This window comes from Chaetomium globosum, genomic scaffold (assembly GCF_000143365.1).
Source record: "Chaetomium globosum CBS 148.51 scaffold_1 genomic scaffold, whole genome shotgun sequence".
Taxonomy (NCBI): domain Eukaryota; kingdom Fungi; phylum Ascomycota; class Sordariomycetes; order Sordariales; family Chaetomiaceae; genus Chaetomium; species Chaetomium globosum.
In genome coordinates, this window is record NT_165976.1 from 3,885,611 (window position 1) to 3,907,895 (window position 22,285).

At 53.8% G+C, this 22,285-nt stretch overlaps 8 protein-coding genes and 1 non-coding gene across 9 annotated transcripts; 5 read left to right on the forward strand and 4 right to left on the reverse strand.

Moving 5' to 3' along the window:
* Nucleotides 1-227: 227 nt before the first annotated feature.
* On the reverse strand, nucleotides 228-301 carry CHGG_11146. The gene has a single exon. It is a non-coding gene; the product is annotated as a tRNA-Lys (tRNA).
* A 1,212-nt stretch (nucleotides 302-1,513) lies between these two features.
* Nucleotides 1,514-2,376, reverse strand: CHGG_01250 (uncharacterized protein; the record flags this gene model as incomplete). Its single annotated transcript, XM_001220470.1, has 3 exons — nucleotides 1,514-1,846; nucleotides 1,942-1,996; nucleotides 2,102-2,376. 3 exons carry the CDS (start codon nucleotides 2,374-2,376, stop codon nucleotides 1,514-1,516), a joined length of 663 nt encoding a protein of 220 aa, XP_001220471.1.
* A 2,334-nt stretch (nucleotides 2,377-4,710) lies between these two features.
* Nucleotides 4,711-6,314, forward strand: CHGG_01251 (uncharacterized protein; the record flags this gene model as incomplete). Its single annotated transcript, XM_001220471.1, has 4 exons — nucleotides 4,711-4,891; nucleotides 5,044-5,369; nucleotides 5,906-6,121; nucleotides 6,231-6,314. The coding sequence occupies 4 exons, from the start codon at nucleotides 4,711-4,713 to the stop codon at nucleotides 6,312-6,314; spliced, it is 807 nt and encodes a 268-aa protein (XP_001220472.1).
* A 1,539-nt stretch (nucleotides 6,315-7,853) lies between these two features.
* On the forward strand, nucleotides 7,854-8,847 carry CHGG_01252 (uncharacterized protein; the record flags this gene model as incomplete). The annotated part of the gene is made up of 2 exons (XM_001220472.1): nucleotides 7,854-7,866; nucleotides 8,141-8,847. The coding sequence occupies 2 exons, from the start codon at nucleotides 7,854-7,856 to the stop codon at nucleotides 8,845-8,847; spliced, it is 720 nt and encodes a 239-aa protein (XP_001220473.1).
* Nucleotides 8,848-9,619: 772 nt separating this feature from the next.
* CHGG_01253 (uncharacterized protein) lies at nucleotides 9,620-10,759 on the forward strand (the record flags this gene model as incomplete). Its single annotated transcript, XM_001220473.1, has 2 exons — nucleotides 9,620-9,948; nucleotides 10,057-10,759. The coding sequence occupies 2 exons, from the start codon at nucleotides 9,620-9,622 to the stop codon at nucleotides 10,757-10,759; spliced, it is 1,032 nt and encodes a 343-aa protein (XP_001220474.1).
* Nucleotides 10,760-11,361: 602 nt separating this feature from the next.
* Nucleotides 11,362-13,064, forward strand: CHGG_01254 (uncharacterized protein; the record flags this gene model as incomplete). Its single annotated transcript, XM_001220474.1, has 3 exons — nucleotides 11,362-12,647; nucleotides 12,743-12,986; nucleotides 13,041-13,064. 3 exons carry the CDS (start codon nucleotides 11,362-11,364, stop codon nucleotides 13,062-13,064), a joined length of 1,554 nt encoding a protein of 517 aa, XP_001220475.1.
* Nucleotides 13,065-14,727: 1,663 nt separating this feature from the next.
* On the reverse strand, nucleotides 14,728-15,044 carry CHGG_01255 (uncharacterized protein; the record flags this gene model as incomplete). The annotated part of the gene is made up of 2 exons (XM_001220475.1): nucleotides 14,728-14,954; nucleotides 15,011-15,044. 2 exons carry the CDS (start codon nucleotides 15,042-15,044, stop codon nucleotides 14,728-14,730), a joined length of 261 nt encoding a protein of 86 aa, XP_001220476.1.
* Nucleotides 15,045-15,599: 555 nt separating this feature from the next.
* Nucleotides 15,600-17,915, forward strand: CHGG_01256 (uncharacterized protein; the record flags this gene model as incomplete). The annotated part of the gene is made up of 4 exons (XM_001220476.1): nucleotides 15,600-15,887; nucleotides 16,024-17,271; nucleotides 17,363-17,708; nucleotides 17,788-17,915. The coding sequence occupies 4 exons, from the start codon at nucleotides 15,600-15,602 to the stop codon at nucleotides 17,913-17,915; spliced, it is 2,010 nt and encodes a 669-aa protein (XP_001220477.1).
* Nucleotides 17,916-18,800: 885 nt separating this feature from the next.
* Nucleotides 18,801-22,106, reverse strand: CHGG_01257 (uncharacterized protein; the record flags this gene model as incomplete). Its single annotated transcript, XM_001220477.1, has 5 exons — nucleotides 18,801-19,244; nucleotides 19,845-20,469; nucleotides 20,926-21,376; nucleotides 21,494-21,567; nucleotides 21,820-22,106. The coding sequence occupies 5 exons, from the start codon at nucleotides 22,104-22,106 to the stop codon at nucleotides 18,801-18,803; spliced, it is 1,881 nt and encodes a 626-aa protein (XP_001220478.1).
* Nucleotides 22,107-22,285: the final 179 nt, after the last annotated feature.

The window sequence follows — 22,285 nt, forward strand, 5'->3', positions numbered from 1 at the left end:
GCTCCCGCCACTGCACTGGGCCAAAGTACCTATGTGGAGCAAACTTGAGGGAAAAAGATGGTCATGCAGCGCCAATAAAAACACCGGCAGATGTTTCGATCACAAGAAAAACATATTGCTTTTCATCTAGAATGTGGGAAAGGAAAGTGTGATCTATGAAAGGTCGAAACACCAAGGAAAAAAATGTACGCCAACCTCCCGACGAGGGAGGAAAGACAGGCAATCTACGCCAACGGCGAGACTCGAACTCGCAACATTCAGATTAAAAGTCTGACGCGCTAACCAATTGCGCCACGTCGGCTTTCGAATTTTCTTGTAACATTAAAAGCTTAAGCTTATAACAGGGTAAACAGGCCCGAGAAAGAAATGAACGGAGATCTCCGTGGCAGAACTGCACTTAAATGTTTTGGATCATGCAACACCGAAATCAATCTGAAACCCCCAACTCCAACATACATCATCATCATCAACTTGCCCGCCGAGCAAACCCCCACCAAACACGAGGATCATGCGCGAGCGGGTGCCGCAAAGCACGCAACGAAGTCACCAGGCGGTGGCGTAGAAGGGCCGTGTGAGCAATAGTCGAAACATCCTACAAACATCCACCATCCATGCACTTGTTTGACCAGCGAAGATCGCAGCTCCATGTGACCAGAAATAGGCAGCGGGGACGCGGACGCAGACGCGGACGCGGGCTACTGGCATGGATGGACTGGCTTTTGCTTGTTGGACGAGGAATGTCGCACAAGCAGTTCTCTATCAAGGAAAGCTCGGAAAGTTCAGTCAGATAGGCGGCCTGCGAGGCTGCAACTGGCCGTGGCTTGGCCCCCCTGCCTCCCGGCCAGCAGCCGCAATCTGGGTCCTGACGTCAGTCAGGGGCGACGCGCCCCGGTCCCCCGTTCTTCCTTGAACATGGAGCGCGCCAGCGGCGAAAGGGAGACCCGATCGATCGAGCGGACTCAGGACCCGATGCTTCGTCCCAACTTCTAGTTGGCATCATGCCAGTTTATTTGATCTCTGGGCATTCTTTTTCTTGCTGCTGCTCCTCGAAGACTAACGACCAAAGAGGTTCCTATTTACACATTCACCTGGAAACCAGTAAGTAATCGTGGGTTGATGCAGGGGCACGGTTCCCTCCGCTCCCTTTCTCAAGAACGTAACAAAAAGCACGCCCTTCCGTTAACGCCTGTAATGTGGTCGTAACACAAATGCTTCCCATCCTAAACACCGCTCGCCGAGTTCGTTTGCCAGTAATCCCCGCTGCCCTGGGCCGTTCCGATGAAAAGTCCATCCCCGGATAATTTTCTCTGTGCTCAAAAAAACCGTTCGGATCGAGGCCGCTCGCGTGGTGGTATCAACGTCTTTCGGTCGGTATCAAAACAAATCCGTGCACAATAACCCCAACTCCTATAAAACCCGCGCAAGCCGTAACAAAGCCAAATCAAAATGCCTGTCGGCGGCCGACGTTGAAGAAGGCCCGAGGTTGGTGAACCCGGGTGGGGTTCCACAACTTTCAGTGCCAATGACGCAAGTCCTCCGTCGATTCAGACCCATGGGATGGGCGGTAACGTGCCATCCTCGGCCGCGATGGCGCGTGACCCTTGCAGTCGTCCTTCCGTAGGTGTGCTCGGTCGGTCAAGACATAGTCGGCGGCGGTAGCTAAGCTGTCCAAAAACGCCGTTGCCGTCTGTCCGGTCGCCGGGCTGCAGTACGGTTCGAGGTGGACTGCCTTGGCACGGCCGTAGTATTCGCGAGGCCGTCCATCACATACTCTTCCCTGGGGTCGACCTTCCCTTTCCTTCTCTTCCAAACCCTCCAGCGTAGCGTTGCTCATTTCTTGCTCCGGCTGGAAGACGTGATCTTGCTAGTCGACATCAAGTCTCCGATGTACTTTTGAAGAAACTTGTTATGGCTGTCGAGTTTGTCATGCTCTTCCTTTACCGCTTCGATGCGGTTGAAGAGCGTGACTAAAGAGTCTTGCAATGCTTTGGCGTGCCTTCGCGTAGCTAAAAGTTAGCCCGCTGTTTCGTTCTCCAGAGCTGGCCCCGGACTGTCGGTTGCAGGCGCGAAGCCCAAAGCCACGAGGCCTCACCGAACTCACCTCTCTAGCTCCGCCCTTGCCTCCTTTCCGAGGGTTTGAATGTCTTCGCTCGTTCGTCTCGGGCTCATGGCCCTCACATCGTCCGGGCCGGCGTGCACGTCAACCGGCCCAACGTCTGTGGAATCGCGGGGAACAATCATGGTGCCGCTGCTCTTGCGGCTTGGCAGCTTGGGTCGCACAGGCTTCGGCGCGTGGATGGGTTGGTCGATAGACGTCCCTGATGATGAATCCGACCAGTCCGGACTTGCTGTTTTGTGCAGACTGGCGTCTCCCATTATGGATTAGGTGCCGATGTGGCGTATCTGATATGAGACCGGTCCGGTGGTCTTAGCCTTGGGAGCGGGCTCGCAAAAGGTTCGAGTAGTAAAGGGCCAGCGAGGTCTTGAATGTCATGAGCGGAAAATGGCCAGCTCCTCCGAACGAAAGTCAACCCAACGAAACTTGTGTTGCCACCATCCGACGGGAACGGAACGTGTGGCGCAGGGTTGGGTGTGGTCGGGGAGTTGGGGGGTGATGAGTTCGCGGATGGGTTGGGGCGGTTTCTGGGATGGAGGAAGATGGAAGTTCAGGGCGCAAATTCAGAGCGGAACCTCTGAGGGGTAGCGCAAAAGACAGCTCACAGTCTGCTCTGGGCGGCGAGGCGGTGGTGGGGCCTCTGGCCAGGGCCGCGGGTCCTGCTCGTGGAGTCGTGGGGCCGACTGGGACCGCCGCCAGCAAAATGTCGAGGGACGTCAGTCGCCCAATCACTCGGCAAAACGGCGAATTACTGTGGAGGCCACCTTGGACAGCGGATACCGGTTCAGGAGTGGCCACTCGAGGCGGGAAACAGCTGACCGAAAGAGGACAGGATTGAGGCGCGGGAAAAGCCGGCGGAGCGCAATTGGGCACTGGCTGACCAGGCTTTTGCGGGAAGACCTAAGACCTGGTCGTGGTGGTGGATTTGTGGTGTGTGGACAGCAGGAAGCGGAGGAGAAGCGTGAGAAGGAGCGAGCAACGGTAGGTAGCGGACAGGGTGGAGTTGCTTTAGGCGGGCTGCTGCTGCTGCTTTACTCGAGATGGGTTGACGGGGGCTGGTCAGGAGGTGGCTCTGTCAGTGTCTGTGTCCTGTTTCCACTGCCGCGATCAGCAAGCCGTGCCTTGGTGCACACTGGTTGCGAGGGTCCCCCTCGGTGTGGTCACAGGAGCGGAGAACCGGGACTTGTTTTGGGCTGCTTCCTGTGGAAAGCGGGACGACGATCGGTCGAGAAGTAACGGCGTTCAGGGTCAGGGTCAGGGCTAAGGGCTTGAGAAATTGACGCCGTTGTTTCCCACAAACAGGCCGTGACGGTCGGGTTTATTCTGGTACTTGTGTACTGGATCTAAGAATACCGCCGTCGGGTCGAAGCGAAAGGAAGCAAAAGAAGGTTTTCTGAAACATCGGCAGCGATGAAGCAGGGCGGGAAGGGGAACGCCTGCCAAGGGTCCAACAAAACTTGCAAGCTTCATCGGTCACGTTGGGTTTTTGGGCGTTTGAGGTCCCACTGTACCGGAAAAGAGCGTAATTTCCAAATCGATAGTTTCGTTTCTCCGCCCGTTGCCTGCGCTCCGGTCTCATCAGTGCCTCAGGCATGAGCCGCCCACACGTGTCGGCGACTGCACAGGCGCAACGACAGCGGCCAGGGATCGGCACAATGACGCCAAAATCCAACACATTCATTGGCGCCACTAGGGCGGGTCTGCAAAGGACCCCCAAAATCGGCCAGCAGGGGTCGGCACGGTCAGATCGTCTTCGTTTTGCACCAAGATGAGGTGGCTGCAGGATGGGAATTTTTCATCCACCACGACCGAGAATTCATTTCCGACATCTTTGCTGCCTTGCCAACTTGCCTGCGGTTGCTTTAAAGCAAGGCACCCGGGTAGAGTGCCTTCTCGCTGGGTGTTCCTTCCGAAAACTTGGACAACCTGGACAGCCTGGATAACCCTGCGCAGTCTGCAGCTTTCTTTTTAATTCTTTCGCTGATCGGATGCGGCCAGTAGCGCCAGGACGCACAACTCGCAGATTCCATCGCAAACTCTGATTTCCGCCCCCAGCCCGCCAGCCCGCAGAACCAGCAAAGCCATGCCACACGGCGGATTGGAGAAACCGCCGCGGCGTCTTGGTTGCAACTCTACCTTCCCTGTTTTAGCAAGCGTGAATCCAGGGCGCTTCCCCGCCGCCACTGACGAATGAGCGGAGTGAGCATTGGACCCTGATTTATGAGCCTGAAAAAGGGAATATCGCACTGTGTCCCCTCCATGCACGAGACAAACCCAACGTCCCCGAACAAGAAGGCGATTCGCGGAGAAGCGCCATTCCTATCCGGAGGATTTCAGGACGTCACCACCCGAAACGGCAAGACGGGCGATTCTCCACCCCCATGCCCGCTCTCGTGATAGTTCTGAGTCTCCCTTGACTCATGGCATAAGTAACCGGTCGTACCATCACGTTTCCCCTTCCCGCGTCTCACGGTTCACAGCCCAGCCGGTCCCGTAGGTTGGTCGGTTGCTCGTTGCGGCAGGGGTTTGCCGCAGGGAAAGGCTTTGGCTCTGGGGGTCGACAACGAAGGCGGCGACGATTGATGGAAGCAAACATGACCTCATCTTCCCCGGGCGACGACACGCGCCGCCATCTCGCAGCACTGCCAACCCAGCCATCGAAAAACGTGAGGACGGGGGCTCGAGCCAATCCCAGGCCATTTCGCGGGGGAAGCTGCCGGTTCCGCACCTCAGCCGGTGACCTCCCGCCGTACTGGCAGTTTAGAGTTGGTGCCCGTGGGTGGAAAATAGGCATCCTCGGACATGGGCATCAACCCGAGTGATGGCAAGGGCTGCCGCCAGCGCCAGTGAGAAAGCAAGCTCACCGCCTGAAGCTGCCAAAATGGGCGCCGAGCTTTCTCGAGAGGCACTTGCTTGAACGTCACCAGGTTGTTGTTCGACCCCTCCGAAAAGACAAAGCGTCTTGGCTGTCGCCGTCACCGCCTTGCCCGAGGATTTCTCGCCCAACCACTTGAGTCGCACTGTGCCGACACTTGTCGATCGCTCCACGGCCGACATACCCGAGCCAATCTTTGCCGACAGCGAGGAACGAATCACCGTTGTGTTACACCGTGTCACCTGCCGACCTTTTATCGGGAGGAAAAATCAGTCATGGTCCCCCAACCCGAGCCGCGATTTGTTCTCACAACGCCAGTCTGGCGGTGGCTCGCGCCGCGAGACACCAGAAGCACACTGGCACGTCGACCAACCCAGAGTCATGTTTTCTCAGCGAAAACTCCCGTCTTAGTCTCGTGTTTTCTTCTTTGGGTAAGCTGAAAAGGGCTGCTGAGCGAAGCCCCACGTGTGCCACCCAAGGAAGTTTAAGGAGGCCTTGGGGTGGCTGCGTTCTGCAAGGCAGCCCGGCACTCGGCACACGGTCATCTGCCAAGCCGGGCCTCACGTTGCTGGGATGAGCCACATGTAACACCCAACCCTCAACCGCGCGCTGGCAAACAACATTCCTCTCTCTGCGCGTGCAGGCGTGCAACCGCCCAACTGTGCTCGGAGGTTGATCCCCGGTTCCATTCCGTCCCGCCTTAACTCGTTACTCGAAGGAGACAACGAATCTCTGTGCTATTCATATACCCTGCAAGGGCCAATAACGAAATACGCCCATCATCATCAACTTCCTCGGAAACCACAACCTCCGTCCGATCGTCAGTCCCATCGACCCCACAGGCAGGCTCTCGTTAATATCGCCCACAGGCTACCAACACGCAGGGCTGAACCACAATTGCCTTGTTAGGCCAGGCTGGGACAAGCTCTTCGGAGCCGGAAACCTTCTGCACCAACATCGCCGGGTACCCCTCCCTTTCCGTCATCGGTCCGCCACAAGGATTCGAATCAAGGAAGCAGCTTACACTCGTCCACTGGGTAAGGAGGCAGGGAGGTAAGCTTGCCAACGGTGCCAAGTTTAGCGCTGCCAAGGCTAAATCGAGACGGGTCGCGCCGTCCGAGCACGAATCTGTAAGTTCGCTTCCATGCCGAGTCCCAGTTGTCGAGAGCGAACATACACGAGACATACCACGTCGGCAAGGGGCTGCGAGTGAAGGGCGTTTCGGTAAGTGTTTTGCAGGTCTGCTCACCGACCGGTCTAGCGAGTCTGGCCACGACAAAGGTGTGGGTCCCAGCCACCTGTGACAGCGGACAGGATGTGTGAGCTGGTATGATGCCATATCTGTTTGGAGTCCGCTGCCGTCTCCGACACTTGACCGATCCTTGCTCCACGCTGCCAGGCATGATGTCAGTTGGCTTTGAAATCACTGCTCGGCCAGATACGGCTTCCCCGTGGGCAGACAGCTTGCCTTGTTTTGTTGAAGTGAAAATTCAAATCTCACGTGTATCAAATAAAGAAACAAGAATCTCAATCCCCGACAGCACACATAATGCGCCGATCCGAAGCCGGCTCCTCCAGTTAATGCTCCGCAATTAAGCTTCGTGATATGACGGTGGAGCCAAAGCAGCCCATTTCGAGTCAGTACGTGGGAGTGCATGAGGATTGCGGGTTGTCCGAAGGGTGAATTAAGTGGCCCTGGAATATTTATCAACAAACTGAAACATTACTCGTGAACGAAACCCACTCCGCCAGCCTTTTTTTCTGATGCCTGTCCTTGTCTCTCACAACAACAAGTGGCTCACAACGTTCGCGGCACATACCGCAACTCAGAAGGCCCGAATCCTCACGCCGTCGTCATAATACAAGCGCCACAAACTCAACTATAGGCAGCTCCAGTGGTACTCCACAGCAATGGTTGTGTGGTGGACTCGGTGCGTCACTGCCTTTTCCCACTCTTTCTTGCAATGTGAAAGTATTGGTGGAAGCTAGAACTCATTGACTAAAGGGAATACGTGGGCTTGCCCATCCCTGGCTGTTGACTTTAGCCACTCCTGCATTTCTCGAGCAGGTCCTAAGGTCGAGGACATGGAATCATCGTGGCAGCGGTGAGAATGTACGTACCTATTCTTATCGCCCTGGTACCTCCATCGCCTGTCTAGACAATCGCATGCAAGTTACTGTCGTCAAGTCGGCGACAAATTAGCATTATCGTTGTGGAGCAAACCCATCCAACACGCGATACATGGGTCAAAAACTGTTCATCCTCATCATCTGTTTGAGGATGAATGAATGAACATATCTGATGAAACGCAATACCCTCCTGTCGAATCTCTGGGACAGTGAGCGCGCTCTTCTAGTTGGGGGATCTAGCCTCCGAAGGTTATAAATAGAAAATACTCAGAAAGCGATAATGTAATGATAGTATCGTCGAAGAGGAGATACAACGAGAGCCAAGCCTGAGGCTCCGGTTAATAAAGAACAAGTCAATAAGCTCGAAGGCGAAGGCATGATAACCAACCACCCCGCAGACCCGGAGCCCCCAATCAGAAGTGGCCGAATGTCGCGCGGGTAATTACCCCTTCCTCTTGTCCGCAAGGAGAACCGCTTTATGGCCACCAAGAACAACCATAGCTCGCGCGCGGGGCTTCGCGTAAAACGAAGAGGTGCTAACACAGCAAAGATCGCGCTAGTTTTAGACGAGTTCTAGGATAGCATGATATGTTGACATTCAACAAATTCAACAACTCTGACGTCCTTCGCGCATAACACCAAAGTTAAGTGCATAAAGTCGAGTTGCAAAAAGGTTGTCCAGAATGACCGTCCCGGGTCCGTCCAACTGCTGGTTCTAGCACTTGTGTGATAATGTCGGCTGGGGGTAAGCCATCCAAGGTATACGAAAAAGACCCCATGGGTAACAGGGACAGTCAGTGTCTTTGTTAGGCAGCCAAGATGACATACCTAAACAGGAATATTGCTCAATGACAATGCCCATGCTACGGGCACAACAAAGACTATTTCTCAATGTCCATGGGCCACAATGATGGACATTCACAACATATATACAGGACCGTGTCTTCAAGGCTTGCTCTGTTTCGAACCTCTGCGTTTCCGGACTCTTGGGCCTACCGCTTTATATACTTATACAATAGCCATCCTTCCCGTCCGTCGGTCACTTCCGTTTGAAGCGTTTGAACCAAACCTCAACACTACATCTCATCCCGAACAACAGTTCAGAATCGCCATGTCTGCCAACGCGAGCAGTCCTTGGAGCGGCAACCACGAACCGCTCCGTATGGATGAGACGGGCGAGGCGCCCCCTGCCTACGCTCGCGTACACCGTAACAACGGCCGCAACCCGAACTTGCGGCAGATTGCCACTGAGGGGGACTTCTGGATGGGCCTGGCAGAGCTCGAGCCCTGGATGTCGTACTTTGGCTTCCGGACTATGGGCCCGATCCTGGCGGCGCTGTTCAAGCGCCAAAACGAGCTCGAGAGGCAACGCAACGCCCTCGAACAGGAAATCGACATGGTTTCACAGTTGATCCGCTACTTGGCGCTCAATCTCCAGCATCCCGAGGAAGCCGCCATGCACCAGAATCCGGTCGGCGAGCCCCGAGAGCAGTGGCAGCAGCCGCAGTGTCGAGAGACCATCCAACGCGGTGGATCACCTAGCCGCAGCCAGGCTTTTCAGCAGGTTGCTCCCCCGGGGACCATGGGCTCTGGGGTTGCTCCTTTGGTCGGCACGACCCCGAGGGCGGATATCCAGGACGAGAGCGCTGCGGACCCTGATATCTGGCAGGTGGTAGCCCCTTGGGGGACTGCTGGAGTCTCTCATCGGAACACGCACATGGGTTAGCTGCGGGGTGGGCTGGGTGGAAAAGGAACGACAACCCGGGCTGCCTGGGGATTAAAGGTCGTTTTGAAGTTGAGCTGCTCACCCAGGTTCTCACAGTCCAGAGTCCCACACCCCCGTCAACTGAGGCGTGGGTGGGCTGAGCAGCAGCTTCTACAAAAAATTGAAAAGTAAATTGGAAGGACAAGGTTATTTGCATTTGGAGCCGTGCCTGGGTGGAAGTTTGGGGAAGTTTGGTGACTATGTAATAGCTGCTATATCGCGAACGTTTGCAAAGCAGGGGGAAAAAGGATATGTTGAAGGCAAAAGAGATAGGACTTCGTTTCTATTACTCTTAAAGCTCCCAACGAATCGACGAAGACATCACCCATGTAATCATGCCAACTATGGTCGCTTTCCTACACTACATGGTGAAGCTTGGGAAGCAAAGGATGCCCCTTCGGCCACGAAAGCGACCGAAAGCTTAAATAGCTGCACAAAGAACTCCATTTCATTCAGTGATGCAGGACAGAATCAGTACACTAACAGAAGAAGGATATGGGGCCATTATTGAGTGAGGAAGATGAAGTTTGCCTCGCTCGAAGAAGTATTAAAACAAAGAGACCAAGCAACAAACTTAGATCCAACCCCTTTTTACACTCCGCCCGCGAAACCAGCACCACCATGGGCACAGTACCGCCGACCAACGGAAAATACCCCAACTACATCGGCCAAACGAAAGACTTTATCAACTAGTCTTTCAGCAAAGGAAGTCTCCCATTCTTCATTTTTCACCATGGAAAAGAAACGAACCTCCCTAGAGCTCTTGCAAGCTGAACTTCCACCAACCCAAGAAGAGCAAGTTGCAGTAAATCCACCGTTACAAAAACGACATCTGGGTAGTGCTGAACCACGGATAAAGCGAGCACGATTGACACGGCAGAACCTCGCTGAATTCAACAAGATGAGCAAAAAGAATCCAGACCCCATAAGCGATTCCAGATCAACCACGGTCAGGCCTACGTCGACAATAACGTCAGGATTTGCCGATAAAGCTCGTAGGAGCGGAATCCTCGACCCTCGTAGCTCGAAGCCGCCCAAGAATCTCAACGATATCCGGAAACGGTATGCTAAGTCCCGTGTTACCCCTTCACCGTCCCAGTAGGAATACGAACGATATACCAAGAAAGTTGGGACAGCTAAAAATGAAGCAACAGTAGTTATCGAAACTAGTTGGAGACTGCTAAAGGAATATAATGTTGATGATGATTACGACCAAGTATATAACCAGGACTGTAATGGCTTGCCAGAAGACCTCGGATTCAAGTACGGCTTATCCACACTCCAGCCTGATTTCGTTGAAGGGCTCGAAAAAGAAGAATTCCGCCCTTTCCCGGTTGACGAATACGTCCCCGGCGCGGCCCTTTACCAAAATGATCCCCATTCCATAACCTTGCCACAAATAGCTGGAGAATGGCCTGGAAATATGAGAGAGGCCACAATACAGAGCGCCTGCAGTGGAGCAGCGATGGTTTACGCAAGATCCCAAGCACTCTCTTATATGGGAGAAGAGGATCCCTCAGGTTACGCCTCAGTTACAACATTTACAACAGATGGTACGAGCCTCAACCTCTACGCTCATTATGCTACCCCAGTAGAGGATGACGAGAGCAGAGTCGAGTATCACCAGTATCTCATCTCGTCAACCAACCTCACGAGCACCTACCAAGGCCACAAAGATGGAAGAAGAGGTCTCAGAAATGCTCAAGACTATGCAAATGACCAGTCAGAACAGCTACGAGACCAGTTGAAACAATACTGGAAGCAGAATCGTAGTAAGCTCCCATCAGTCGCCGTAGGAGTTTATTCACTGGAGGTGGAACCACGACCACACGCAATGGAAGGAGACGAAGACGCGAGCCCGCACGTGCTATAAAAGAAGCAGAGAACTAAGATGGCTACGAAGTCGTCGAACCCCAACAACCGCGGGTTTGCCTTAGTTAGAACCAAACAAGCTTCACCACAACTTATGATATATAGGTAGTTACCTATGCCAGTGTTTACAAGTGTTAAAGTGCCGCGAAAGGTGGAGGGTGCAAGCAGGGTTTTCGATTTAATAAAAGGAAAAGGAAAAAGGGCAACCATATGGGTTAGTTGGGAATGCAGTGTTAGGGACTCTCCAAAACTGGTGTGACAGTTCGGGGAGTTTGTGTCATGGATCGTTTTCCGACGCGAGTTTCGTTGCACTGCTTTTCGATTCGCACAACGTTACAAAATCCAGCAAAGAATTAGTAAGCTTAAATTAAGCATTTGTCGTTCCCGAGGGGGTTAAGATCGGTGGGTCTTCTCCAGCCTTAGCCGAGGGCGATCTCGCAGTTAAATTGTTAGAATAACAGCCGAACCCCCGGTCCTTTTCGGTCTCGGAGGGGGATAGAACGGATAGACGTGTCACCTCACAACAACCACACATTCTCCCCCCCGCCCTCTCTCTCCTTCTCCCCTCACCCATTTCCTTCCTCGAGGGGCTCCGGGACAGCCATGTCGCACTCAGTATCACCCGAGCCGGCGACATCGCTGAATCAGACTCAACTTGAGAGCAAGCCTCATACTGTCCAAGTCAACTCCGACCCGGACCCCACGGACGATGCCGTCTTCAAAATTGACCAAGATGCTGCCATTGGGTCTGCCCCGACCACCGATACCATGGCCGTGGCCGTCGACGACGCCCTAGAACGCCGCATCCGCCTCAGGGTCGACCTCCGCCTCTGCACCATCGCCGGCATCCTCTGCAGCCTCAACCTGCTCGACAGCGGCGTCCTCTCCAGCGCGGCCGTCACCTCGATGCTGTCGGACCTCGGCCTCGACCAGGGCAACCGCTTCTCCGTCTCCATCTTCATCTTCACCATCTCCAGCATCGTCTTCCAGCTGCCCTCCACCATCGCCGTGCGCATCCTCGGCCCCCGCCTCCACTTCACCCTCATCACCCTGGCCTTCGGCATCATCACCCTCTGCACCGGCTTCGTCCGCACCTGGCAGCAGATGATTGTGCTGCGCATCCTGCTGGGCGCCGCCATGGCCGGCGTCTTCCCGGGCCTGTCGTACCTCATCAGCACGTGGTATCCGCGGCGCGAGCAGCAGCTGCGGTTTGCTTTCATGCAGAGCGGCGAGGTCATCATCCTGGCCACCGGCAGCCTGGTCAACTACGGCTTGAACGGCCTGGACGGGCGCAGGGGCCTGGAGGGCTGGCGCTGGATGTTTGTCGTGCAGGGGCTCTGCACTTGCGTCATCGGCCTGGTCACGTACTGGTGGATGGTCGATTTCCCGGAGAATTCGCACAATAGCTTCCGGTTTCTGACGGCTGAGGAGGCGGGCATCGTCTCGAAGCGGATCCAGACCGATCGCGGCGATCTGGTTGCCCAGGACTTCGCCATCGCCAAGGTACTCGTCCACGCGAAGGACCCCAAGATCTGGGCCTTTGCTTCGCTGTTCTTTATTCAGAATTTGGTTTCGACCAGTTTAGCGTACTTTGTGCCCATCATCCTGGAGAATGGGCTGGGGTATTCACCCGACACATCGATCATTTTGAGCGCGCCGCCGTATTATTACGCTGTGGTTCCTGTCTTGATCTCGTCGTACTTCGCCGACCGGTTCCGCATCCGGGGCCCCGTCATTGCTTTCAACGCGCTATGCCTCATTACCGGCTTTGCCGTGTTAGGGTTTGCTCAAAACTCAGGGGCTCGTTATTTTGGCGTTTTTCTTGCGACGGGGGCGTATGTTGGGAACTGGGCTGCCTTGACCGCGTATCAGGCGAACAACGTTGTCGGGTATGTTTCTGTCCTTCTGTGCGCTGTTGTGTGGAGAGAAGCTAATTCGATGGTTTTAGGCAGTGGAAACGCGTCTTTACTGCGGCAGCTTGTAGTGCCTTCAATGGTGCTGGCGGAATCGCGGGGAGTTTTATTGTGCGAAACTTTGAGGCGCCGTTTTATACTACCGCCGTGTGGGTGTCTATTGGGTATGACCGTATCTTCCTCGAGTGCCATGTACCGCTACTAATGGTGCCTAGTTCGCATATCCTCATGATTTCGGTTGTTGCTGTGCTTTCTGTGCACTTCTACCTTGCCAACAAGTCTCAGAGCAAGCGGTCTGGCGTTTTGGAGAACACGGTAAGGAATTCGACCCCCTTGATCTTCGTTGGTACCTAGACTGACACACCGTAGGAAGGATTCCGGTTTACGTACTAAAGGAAGCAGAAGAGGAAGGGATCAGCTTTATACATTTTGTTTCTAGTTGTCGTTTTATTGTAGCTCCATTAGCTTTTAGCGTTTGTCTGGACACATAGAATTACTCACCTGAAGCCGCCTGCGTTAAATGTGTAAACAGCGAGTTCCGTTTATTGGGTTTTGAGCTTTCAAATCCCAAGACCATCAGAATTGACCGCTGCGGGTCAGGCCGCCACAATACCTGCTAGAAGACTGGAGAAACCGTATTAACTAGTTGCCACTGCTCTATTTACATTTTATTTTACCAAATCTCTTTTTTTTTTCTATACTTTTTTTCTTTTTCCCTATCTTTAAATTTCACATTATTTTTCTCTTTCTTTGTTCTTCCTTCTTCTCTTCCTTCTCTTTTTCTCTTGCTTGATAATACACGAAGTCCCCAAGCCCCAAGCGGCTAAGTTCGCCTTGGATAGCTGGACCAAAAACCCCTGTTCTCAGCACCATGATCAAACACTAGGTACCCTCTGCCTTTTTACTTTCTAGTTCCCACTTATCGACTTGACGCTTGGTGACAGACTCCAGTAGAAAGGCTGGCTCATGGCACATTATTATACGCCCAGCCCCACATAGCCTTTCTAAGCTGGAAACTCGAGTCCTGGTGAATTTGTAGTAGTCGAGGAGCCTGAGGACAAGGATAGGCTGCTTCGCCTTCACCCAATTAAGAACACACGTTGTGTAGCAGACGTTAGGTGGTGGATAATAGAAGATATCCCCCTTGACGACGGTGAAGGGGTAGATGGCCTCGGCCGAGTACGTCAAAGGCCCTGGCACCCAAGACGCGTTGCGGCCGGTGTAGTCGCACACAATGGCCATATTGTCGTCTGTATGGACAAGGAGAGGTCCAAGTATATGCACTCGCAACTGCTCCTTTAGAACTTCAACGGTTTGCTTATTACCATGAAGCTTTCAGTCTGTTTGACATATATCATCGGTGTGTGGATGTCACGATTATGGTCGCATGCAGCCGGCGGGGTACGCTGGCAGTACCCCGAGCCAATCATTAAGTAAGAAGGACGGCCAATGGGACGTCCGACGCATTGCTCAAGAAGGACCCTGCCAAGGGAATGAGCAAGTGCTCATTCTGCTCATTAAGGGAGTCGTGAGCACCCTGAGCACCCTCAAGTGGATAGTATATAGTCACTCGTTCTGGAGAGCTCTGGGAGTTCTCCAGTTAGCAATCACAACTACAGTTCGCTACAAGCTCGGAAGCCTACTGTTGAGACAAGCCTTTGTTGTGCACCTTTTGGCTGCACCGAACCTAAGCACCCTTGAGAGATTACCTTTAACCGAAGCTGAACCCTAACAGGACAGGGTCCCGAAGTAGGTTCGTCACAGTGGAGCTGATATCACGGCCTTGGTCACTGTCATTGGGGCCGATATAGATAACGAACTGACGCTCCTTTATTGGTTGGGGACCGACCCGCATAAATCCGTTCTCATCAACCACTATGAGACCTGCAGTGCCTCCCGTAGTACTGCTATGGCCAGGCAGATGTGAGAGCTCACCATCATCGTCGGATCCATAAAATTTGAGGTCTTGAGGTTCGAGGTCCTGATCAGGGAAGTGGTGGACCCATTCCTTGCTGGTATCGTTGTAACTGGCTTCTTCTGTCGCTAGATGCCAGATCTAACTCGTCCTCGTCCTTACGGGACTCCAGTCTGGGGCCTTGGTGGTTATTCTCGGGAGGCTGGCAACGCGAGGGGGTCGGGTGATTCCCCTAACCGTTCTGATGGCGACGATTGGTGCCACATCGGCGGGGACGGGGATTTGGAGGGTGCTACGCTGTCCCGGGCGTCTCTTGATCGGGTTCACATCGACGAAGAGCGCGGCTACAGGCGGGCGGGCGGTATCATCTAAAATATATTCAGCCAGTGCACGAAAAGGGGGGTAAATAGGTAGGTAGGTATACAAACCCTCACCATCCAAGGCTCGGTCCAGACCATGTCCTGTTCACCGAAGTTCTTTCAGCGCTGTGATAAACTCCCGATCCAGGGGCTGGTACATCGGGGTTGTTATGTACCTCTCGAGGATCTTTTGGTGCCTGAGGGGACAGGGACGAAATAGAAAGACGCCACCGCGCTACTCAATTTTTCTCCCCAGACTACCCCCATACCTCAGTGTGGCACATCAAAGAACACTGTCTCCAAGCCATGCTAAAAGTTACATCCTGACATCGGGAGCTATGGATGGGACTTGAGAGAAAGAGACTATTTGAAGACTTCTAGGCGGTCTGGCTGGGCAGAATATGTTTGGGCAGAGCATGGGCTGAACGCGGGCCGAACGCAACTTCATCTCCGTCTTACTCTTTAATTTCTCCACCAAAGGTCCCATAATTAAAGCAAGCCGTCAGTCCCAAGCAACCACAAAGTTTCTACAGGTACTTATTCTTTGAATCACTGGATGCTCTGTTCGGCCCTTCTGCGTTCTTCAGCCCTGAGTCCCTGACGTTCCTTCTTTTTGTCCACCTCAGTCACCCTACCTTAGTGACTGGTCTCCGAATGGAAGCCTCGAAAGAGCCTCCAGGCCCTTCACACTTTACTGTCCATGTATTCCTCAACCATGATCCCCTAATCGCTCGAGTTTTGCTTCCCGACCTCTTCCTGGACTTCCCAGATTCCTCTTGGAAGCTTGCCCCATTGGTTGAACCGCCTCCACCACCGCGAGAGAAGCCGGAATACAAATCCTTGCCCAAAGGCGAGGGGGTGAATCCCAGAGAAGGGTTAGGCCGCTACACCTTCTCCGAACCTTTGGCGGGCGATACGACTCTTCTTCAGTTAGCCGAGAAGGTGGAACAGGAGTTTGCCATCCCCAAGAAATACCAAGGACAGTTCACCATCTTCCCGCAGAGTCAAGACTACGAAACCAGCCAAGGACCGTTGTGGGACAATCGCCCACTGCCTTGGAGCACGACCCTGGCTAAAGTACACCAGTTCGATCTCGACGCACTTCATCCTGGCGACAACGGAGCCACCGCAAGATCACCAAGCCGGACGCGCGGTCTTGCATCTGGTGCTCGAAATCAAAGCAGCGGCGCTTCAGCGTATCGTCGGCACCACATTTCTACAGGAAGAGATCAGAACGCCCTACTGCCAATTTGTTGGCTACTGGAATCGTCTGGACGGCTTCTGGCACCGTTTTGGCACGCGTTGGCAGTCCGGCTCGCAATTAGAATCCAACCTTGGCCTTTGGCGATGCGCTACGTTCGCTTTTGCGTACTTGGCGAGACAGCAAGAGAAGGGCCTAACATGGCCTGACGATAACGAACTGAGAACCAGTGTGCAAAGGGCAGAAGAACTTCGAGAAAAGCGGCGGCAGAGCGACCTTTCGGATCAAGCCCACTGGGACTTGACGCACGAACTTTTGAACCTTCTCCCAAGGATCAGGCAGATTGAGAGAAACAAGGCTGGCGGACACGATCAGTTGCGAGACATCTCGGTATTTGTGACGCAGTGGGAGGACTGGGTTACGAACCAGGATTTTCAGAACTTCACAATCCGTCTTTTGAAGCCGGACGAAGTTGAGTCTAAAGTGGCGGCTGTCATTCGTCAGGCGAGGCGGGTTGTTGATGAATGGAGACCATCCGAAGGCAGGCAGCAGCTTCACGCATCCATCAAGGAGGAGTATTACGGCGCGCGGCCGTGGTTGACCGAGGAAGATCGAGCAAACGATGAAAGATACAGGCTCGATGAACTCAAGCATGCCGCATGGCTCCCAAATCCCACCGTCTGGGGAGCTGGGAACACATCCGCGGACAACTCTGTCATCTCGTCTCCTCATATTCAGGTGCACAGCATGCGTCGCTCGGACGGAACGCTCCTCCCGGACCCGTCAGCTTCCAGTTTCATGATCAGCTCCGGTTCCATCCTCTGGGGTCAGATGGTCAGTTTATACTCCACCATGTCGCATTCAGACTTCACTCAAAATGCAGATGCCATACCTCCGGAGCTACAAGGTGGCACTATCCTGCAGCATCGCTTCCGTTACAGGTCTGCGGCTCGGCATGGTCAATGGAAAGTTCGGCCATACAACGAGAGAATAAGGATTGGGAGGTTTCTGCCAGATCCTGATGGGCCAGGATACCTCGCTGGCTGGATCTTGCATCACGAGGATGTCGACCCTGGGAGAGTGCTAGAGAGAGTGCGAGCGCTGGATGGGACAGGACCGGGGGCGGTGAGCAACAGAAATCGCCACACCGACAAGGTCAGACCCCCTTTCTTTTGTAGCTCGGAACTACGAACGTAAGTAACGTGACACCTTACAGGACGTATTGTACGTTGGGCGGTACGACTGGTCCCACCATTCCATGCGCGACTTGGAGCTCGAGTTCCAGCAGTGGGCGGAACCAGTGATCGGACCCGTTCCAGACATCCAGGACCCGTACAACGTGACCAAATGCAATGTGCGCAAAGGCGGCTACATGATTGCCATGGACGAAGCGGACTTCAATCTGAACTTTGCGGCGGCGTACAAAAGAGACTGTGACAGACCTTTGTCCCAGAACCCTGGCGAGGCGAACCACGCGGCAACCCCTATCGAGAAGGTGTTCCGCAAGGATGGGCGGAACTTTGGCACGTTCCTGAGCATGATGTACAGCGGTGAGGACTATGGTGAGTGACCGTCCCTGAATGGCTGGAGCTTCACTCCATTCAGATTTGAAGGAATTTACTAATGCTGGTGCGTCATTAGCCTGGCTGGTATTTTCAGGGGAGAAGCATGCCGACCACGGCGTGGATGAGCTTGTGGCGCTCGTCTACTCGAGTGGAAATGTGACAGAAATGTACCACACCCTGGAAGGCGACCTGTCTTCCTTGTGATCGAGGCTGAGTTAAAGCGATCCGATCTCCTTGGGACCGTCCACGTTTTGGATATGGGAACGGGGATGGTGGCCTGGGTTTGTCGGATGCGTGTATAACCATACTCTACTGTTAGTATTCTGGATCGGCACATATTTTTGGGACAGCAATTCCAGTCGGCAGTTTGCGGAGGAGACAGTCTTGTTTGGTGTCTGAAAGACCCAAGGTTGTGGGGTAGCCACCCCCGAGTTCAGGGGGGTTGCCGTACGAAGCTTGATATCCTAGCGTCTCAACCAGTCCGTTAACGAGACGACGTCCCCCTCTGCCACCATTACAGCTCGCCCATCTGGTGTGGTCGGCCCCCCTATACCCTCAGTCAGCAAGTCGATGAAGTGTATTAACTTACCCTGGCGGTGTTCACCCTGGCCTGTTAAACCCCCCTCGGATTAGCTCAAGTCTCGATCTGTCGTGGTGTATGTATTATTTAGTAGCCCAAAACAATTACAGCTTCTCGTTCGAAATGGTACTTTGTGGTGATGCACACTTGTCCTCGGTCTCAGTAGCTTTGGGAACCGAACAGAAGACTATCTGCCTACCATTTTGAGTACGAGCAGGTAGGGAAAAAGGCAGGGAAGCATCGAAGGCGTACCAAGAGCACCTCTGGTAGATACTGATATTATTATTATTTCTCTTATCACGCTAGGTACTAAGTACATGCGGTCCCTCAGCGATTAACTCGGTAGGAAAAAACCATGCCTAAGCTGGATGAAAACCTCCGCACCTCCGCTGCGGCCTTGCCGCTACCCCGTGGATCCATCTCCTCGAAAGGGCTCACCCACCTTCCGAGGTCAAAGTAACGAAATAGATAAAATGAGTCGTAACCTCTGTTCCATCGATTTCCTTCTGCTACTCCGCTTCGGCCCCGCCGCGGGCCTCTTCGTTGTTCTCATTTTCCAGCTCTACCGCCAGCCGGAACTCGTTCAGCCTCCCCAGCCCAAGCACCCTCCCCACCACTATGGCAGCCTTCTCCACGTCATCTAGCCACTCCAGTAGCTCTGCGCCGTCGTTTGGCCAGGGATGAGGTTTATCTGCGGCTCCGTTGCATTCGAGTACGAGGTGTTCGAATGTCTCGCGCGCCATACCGCAGCGGCATACCGGCGTTACCACCTCGGGGACCCTCCTAGTAAAGAGGAACCCTCGAAGCCCAATCTTCCCGGTCCTCGCTTGCACTAGGAGAGTACTCTTCGCCTTCGATAGCTCCCAGGCTGGGTCCCTCGACCGGTGTCGGTTCATGATAGAGGCGTCGAACCGCGCGGTCGCATCGGCCGGGGTAGATACTGATAGAATAAGCTGGTTCCACAAATAAACAGCAGGAGATTGTAACTGTAACAGAGAGTGTCCGATGGTAGATTGGTAGGGTGTATACCTAAGCTACGTAATAAGAAGAAAAAGAGGCTAGTCGGATTAAAGCGGTAAAAGTATTGAGATTTCACCAATTTGCAACAGAGTACCCCAATTTCACCAAAAGGCTAAGCAGGTCCCACCACTTGATGACCATCCATGGCCATCCTCAACGAGTCAGGCCGCCAGTTTCAAGCTCGCTAACGGATCAAGCCATGGTCCAGTCTACGCCTCTTTAAGGGGCGCTCCTCATCTTCCAGCATCTCCGTGATATCTGCATGCTCGGGCAGGGGTTCGACAAGCCCCGAGAAGTTCAGTTCCTGGTACACACCATAGTGGTCTGTGAGGGAGGAGCTCAGCGAGTCTTGGAAGTCTGCATCTTTAGCTAGGAGATGTCGGAAGACTAGAGGAAATTCGACGTGGGCTGTTCGAAAAAATATTTCCGCCATCTTCTCCCCTGCAACGTCTGGGAATTGATATGAGGTGGCCATGTAAACATCAAGTCCGCTTTGTCCTGTCCCTCAGCAGCCATGCCAGCTTGGATTTGACGATCTCCTCTGTAATCTTTCCTTCGCCTTGGCTCCCACGCAGCCAGTTTGGTGCCCTGCTGCTCAGCATGCAGTGAGCGATGTGGATAGGTATAACGGCTAGGAAGTAGTCGATGACCAGTTTAGCCGTTATCCTCTTGAGGGTTCCGTCGTCTACTGGAGTAGAGCCTGCCATCCGCTGAGTGACGATATCGGGGAGGTCTCCCCAGTGTCGGAGGGGATAAGTGAAATCCTTCAGGGAGGACAAGAAGTCGTTCCACAGAATCTTGTCAAGGGCTTGAGATGACCCAGGTAGCACGCTGCGAACTTCAGGGGGGATGAAGTCCAAGTCTCCAAGACCCGGGAAGTTAATGAGACCAGTCTTGACCGAGTACGTGGCATCTGCGAGAGTGAAGCCATGCTCAAGACCCCACTTGGTGCGGGCGGTGTTCTGTAGCCGCCACCAATTGACGCAGACAGGCCCCCAGAGGGCGTAGCTCAGGAGTTGCAAGAGTCCAGCGGGCAGAGGACCGGAAGTTCCACAGAAGTCGGGAGGTGCGATTGAGTAGCCATGGCCGGTGGCAACCGAATGCTGAGAGTCCATTCCTTCATTCTCAACATGGGTACCGGTATCCTGATCACGTCTGCTGGTCGGCATCTAAGTGCTAGGGCCTGTTGCTTCACCTAAGTGGGCATTACCAACGATGCTATTCGTATTCAGCTCAGTGAGCCGCCCAGCGAAGTTAGAGAGAACGCCTTCAGGGTAGAATTCGCTCCTGAAAAATGGATCTGGTCGCTCCACGGATAGCGCAGCACACCCCTCCACCTGAGATATAGGCCTTCATGTAGGTCAACAAGGCTGTGATCTCCTGAGTGGTCTCGCCAACTCCGTTGAACTGAACGGGTCCGAGAATTGGAGATCGCGGGATGAAGCGCTCACATTCATGACGATCCAAGATGTATTGATTCCGCGCTGAAGGGGAGGTCGATGCATTGGGGACCCAATGTAGAGACTGGGCGTTCTCAGTCAAATTGATCTTCTTTGCCAAAGGGGACGGGATCCAAGAGGAAGGGATCCAGATCTTTCTGGACAGGTCGCTCACATCTCTCTCAGTGTGGGGCCGCTTCTGCGTCCGCTGGGCTTGATGGGAAAGCCATTCCACAGTGGAATGTGCGACCAGAAAAGAGAGCGCCAGTCCTTGGTTGGCCGTGGCCAAGTTAGGCTCCGTTCGGGGGAGAAATTCCCATCTGGGAACCAAGGCGGCAAAATCGGGCATACTTGAGCCCTAAAGAAACAGGGAAGGGCATACCCCAAAGGGGACATGGCTAGAGGGGTCATAACGAGGATAAGCTCCTCCATCAGTGGGTTAGGGGACACAAAGTCCTGGGCGGCCACCCTACCCGGGGATGCTTCACCCCGCAAGATTTTCTCCGTGAACCTGAAGGGGTGGCAATAGTAGACCAACTCATGGATCTGATGGAACGCTTCGTAGAGATGGGCACATCTCAGCCAGTATGTGAGAGAAACGAAGGGGACAGGCGCCCAGTTCCCATCTATGCCGTCCTCTAGTCGCAGGGTGGGCGATGATACGATGTAAATCCAATGAAGAACCTTCTGGATGGCAACCTGCATATAGAGTAGATCCTGGGGATATTCTATCATCCACATACCGAGAAGGTCCGTGGCCCGTTTGGGGACGTTGTCTTCGGCGATTTGGAAGACAGGGAGCGAGTATCGGACGCCTCTGGACAAGTCGCAGATATTGTCAGGATAGGTCTTCTTCTGAGAAGCATATTGAGAATATCCAATATCGCTTGGGATGCCCAATGGGAGGCCGTGGATCAGCCTCTGGGCACAGCTCTCCCCTCAAGCTGCCAGTACGGCCACTTCGTCAGGCCTTAGTTGTCCCCCTTCATTCCAAGTCAAGAGGTCCATGAAGTAATTGGGTTTCCCTTGGCGTAGGGCTTTGACTGTGGGGACGAGATCGCGAACGAACCTCGAATCGTCCGCACTAAACAGCTTGAGGGCTGGCCTGGTCCTGGTTGGCGATGGATCTTTCTTCGCGATAACAGGGACGAGCGACAACGGATTGATTCCGACGTAGATTGCCTTGGTGTCCTTCAGGCTCTGCACCATAGACGAGTTGGGCTTCACGTGGTATCGGTGACCGTCCAGATACTGAAGGGTGATGTGTGAGAACGTGGACTTGGGCGAAAAGTCGACCCTGAACTTCACGACTGGGCCTTCGCCCGCCTGTGTCGATTCGGATGAAGAGCTGGCCATACTGAATCTTTTGCACTCCCTCAATTGTACCGGAAGTCTGAGCAGTTGCGAAAACAAAAGTAAAGTTGGCTGTCGTGCCAGCAGCGAAAAGGGTAGTGCAGAGGTCGAAAGTAGTAAACGTTGGGTGATTTAGTTCGAACTTCGAAGTTAATTGATCGGGTCGGTGGCCAAGGGACAGA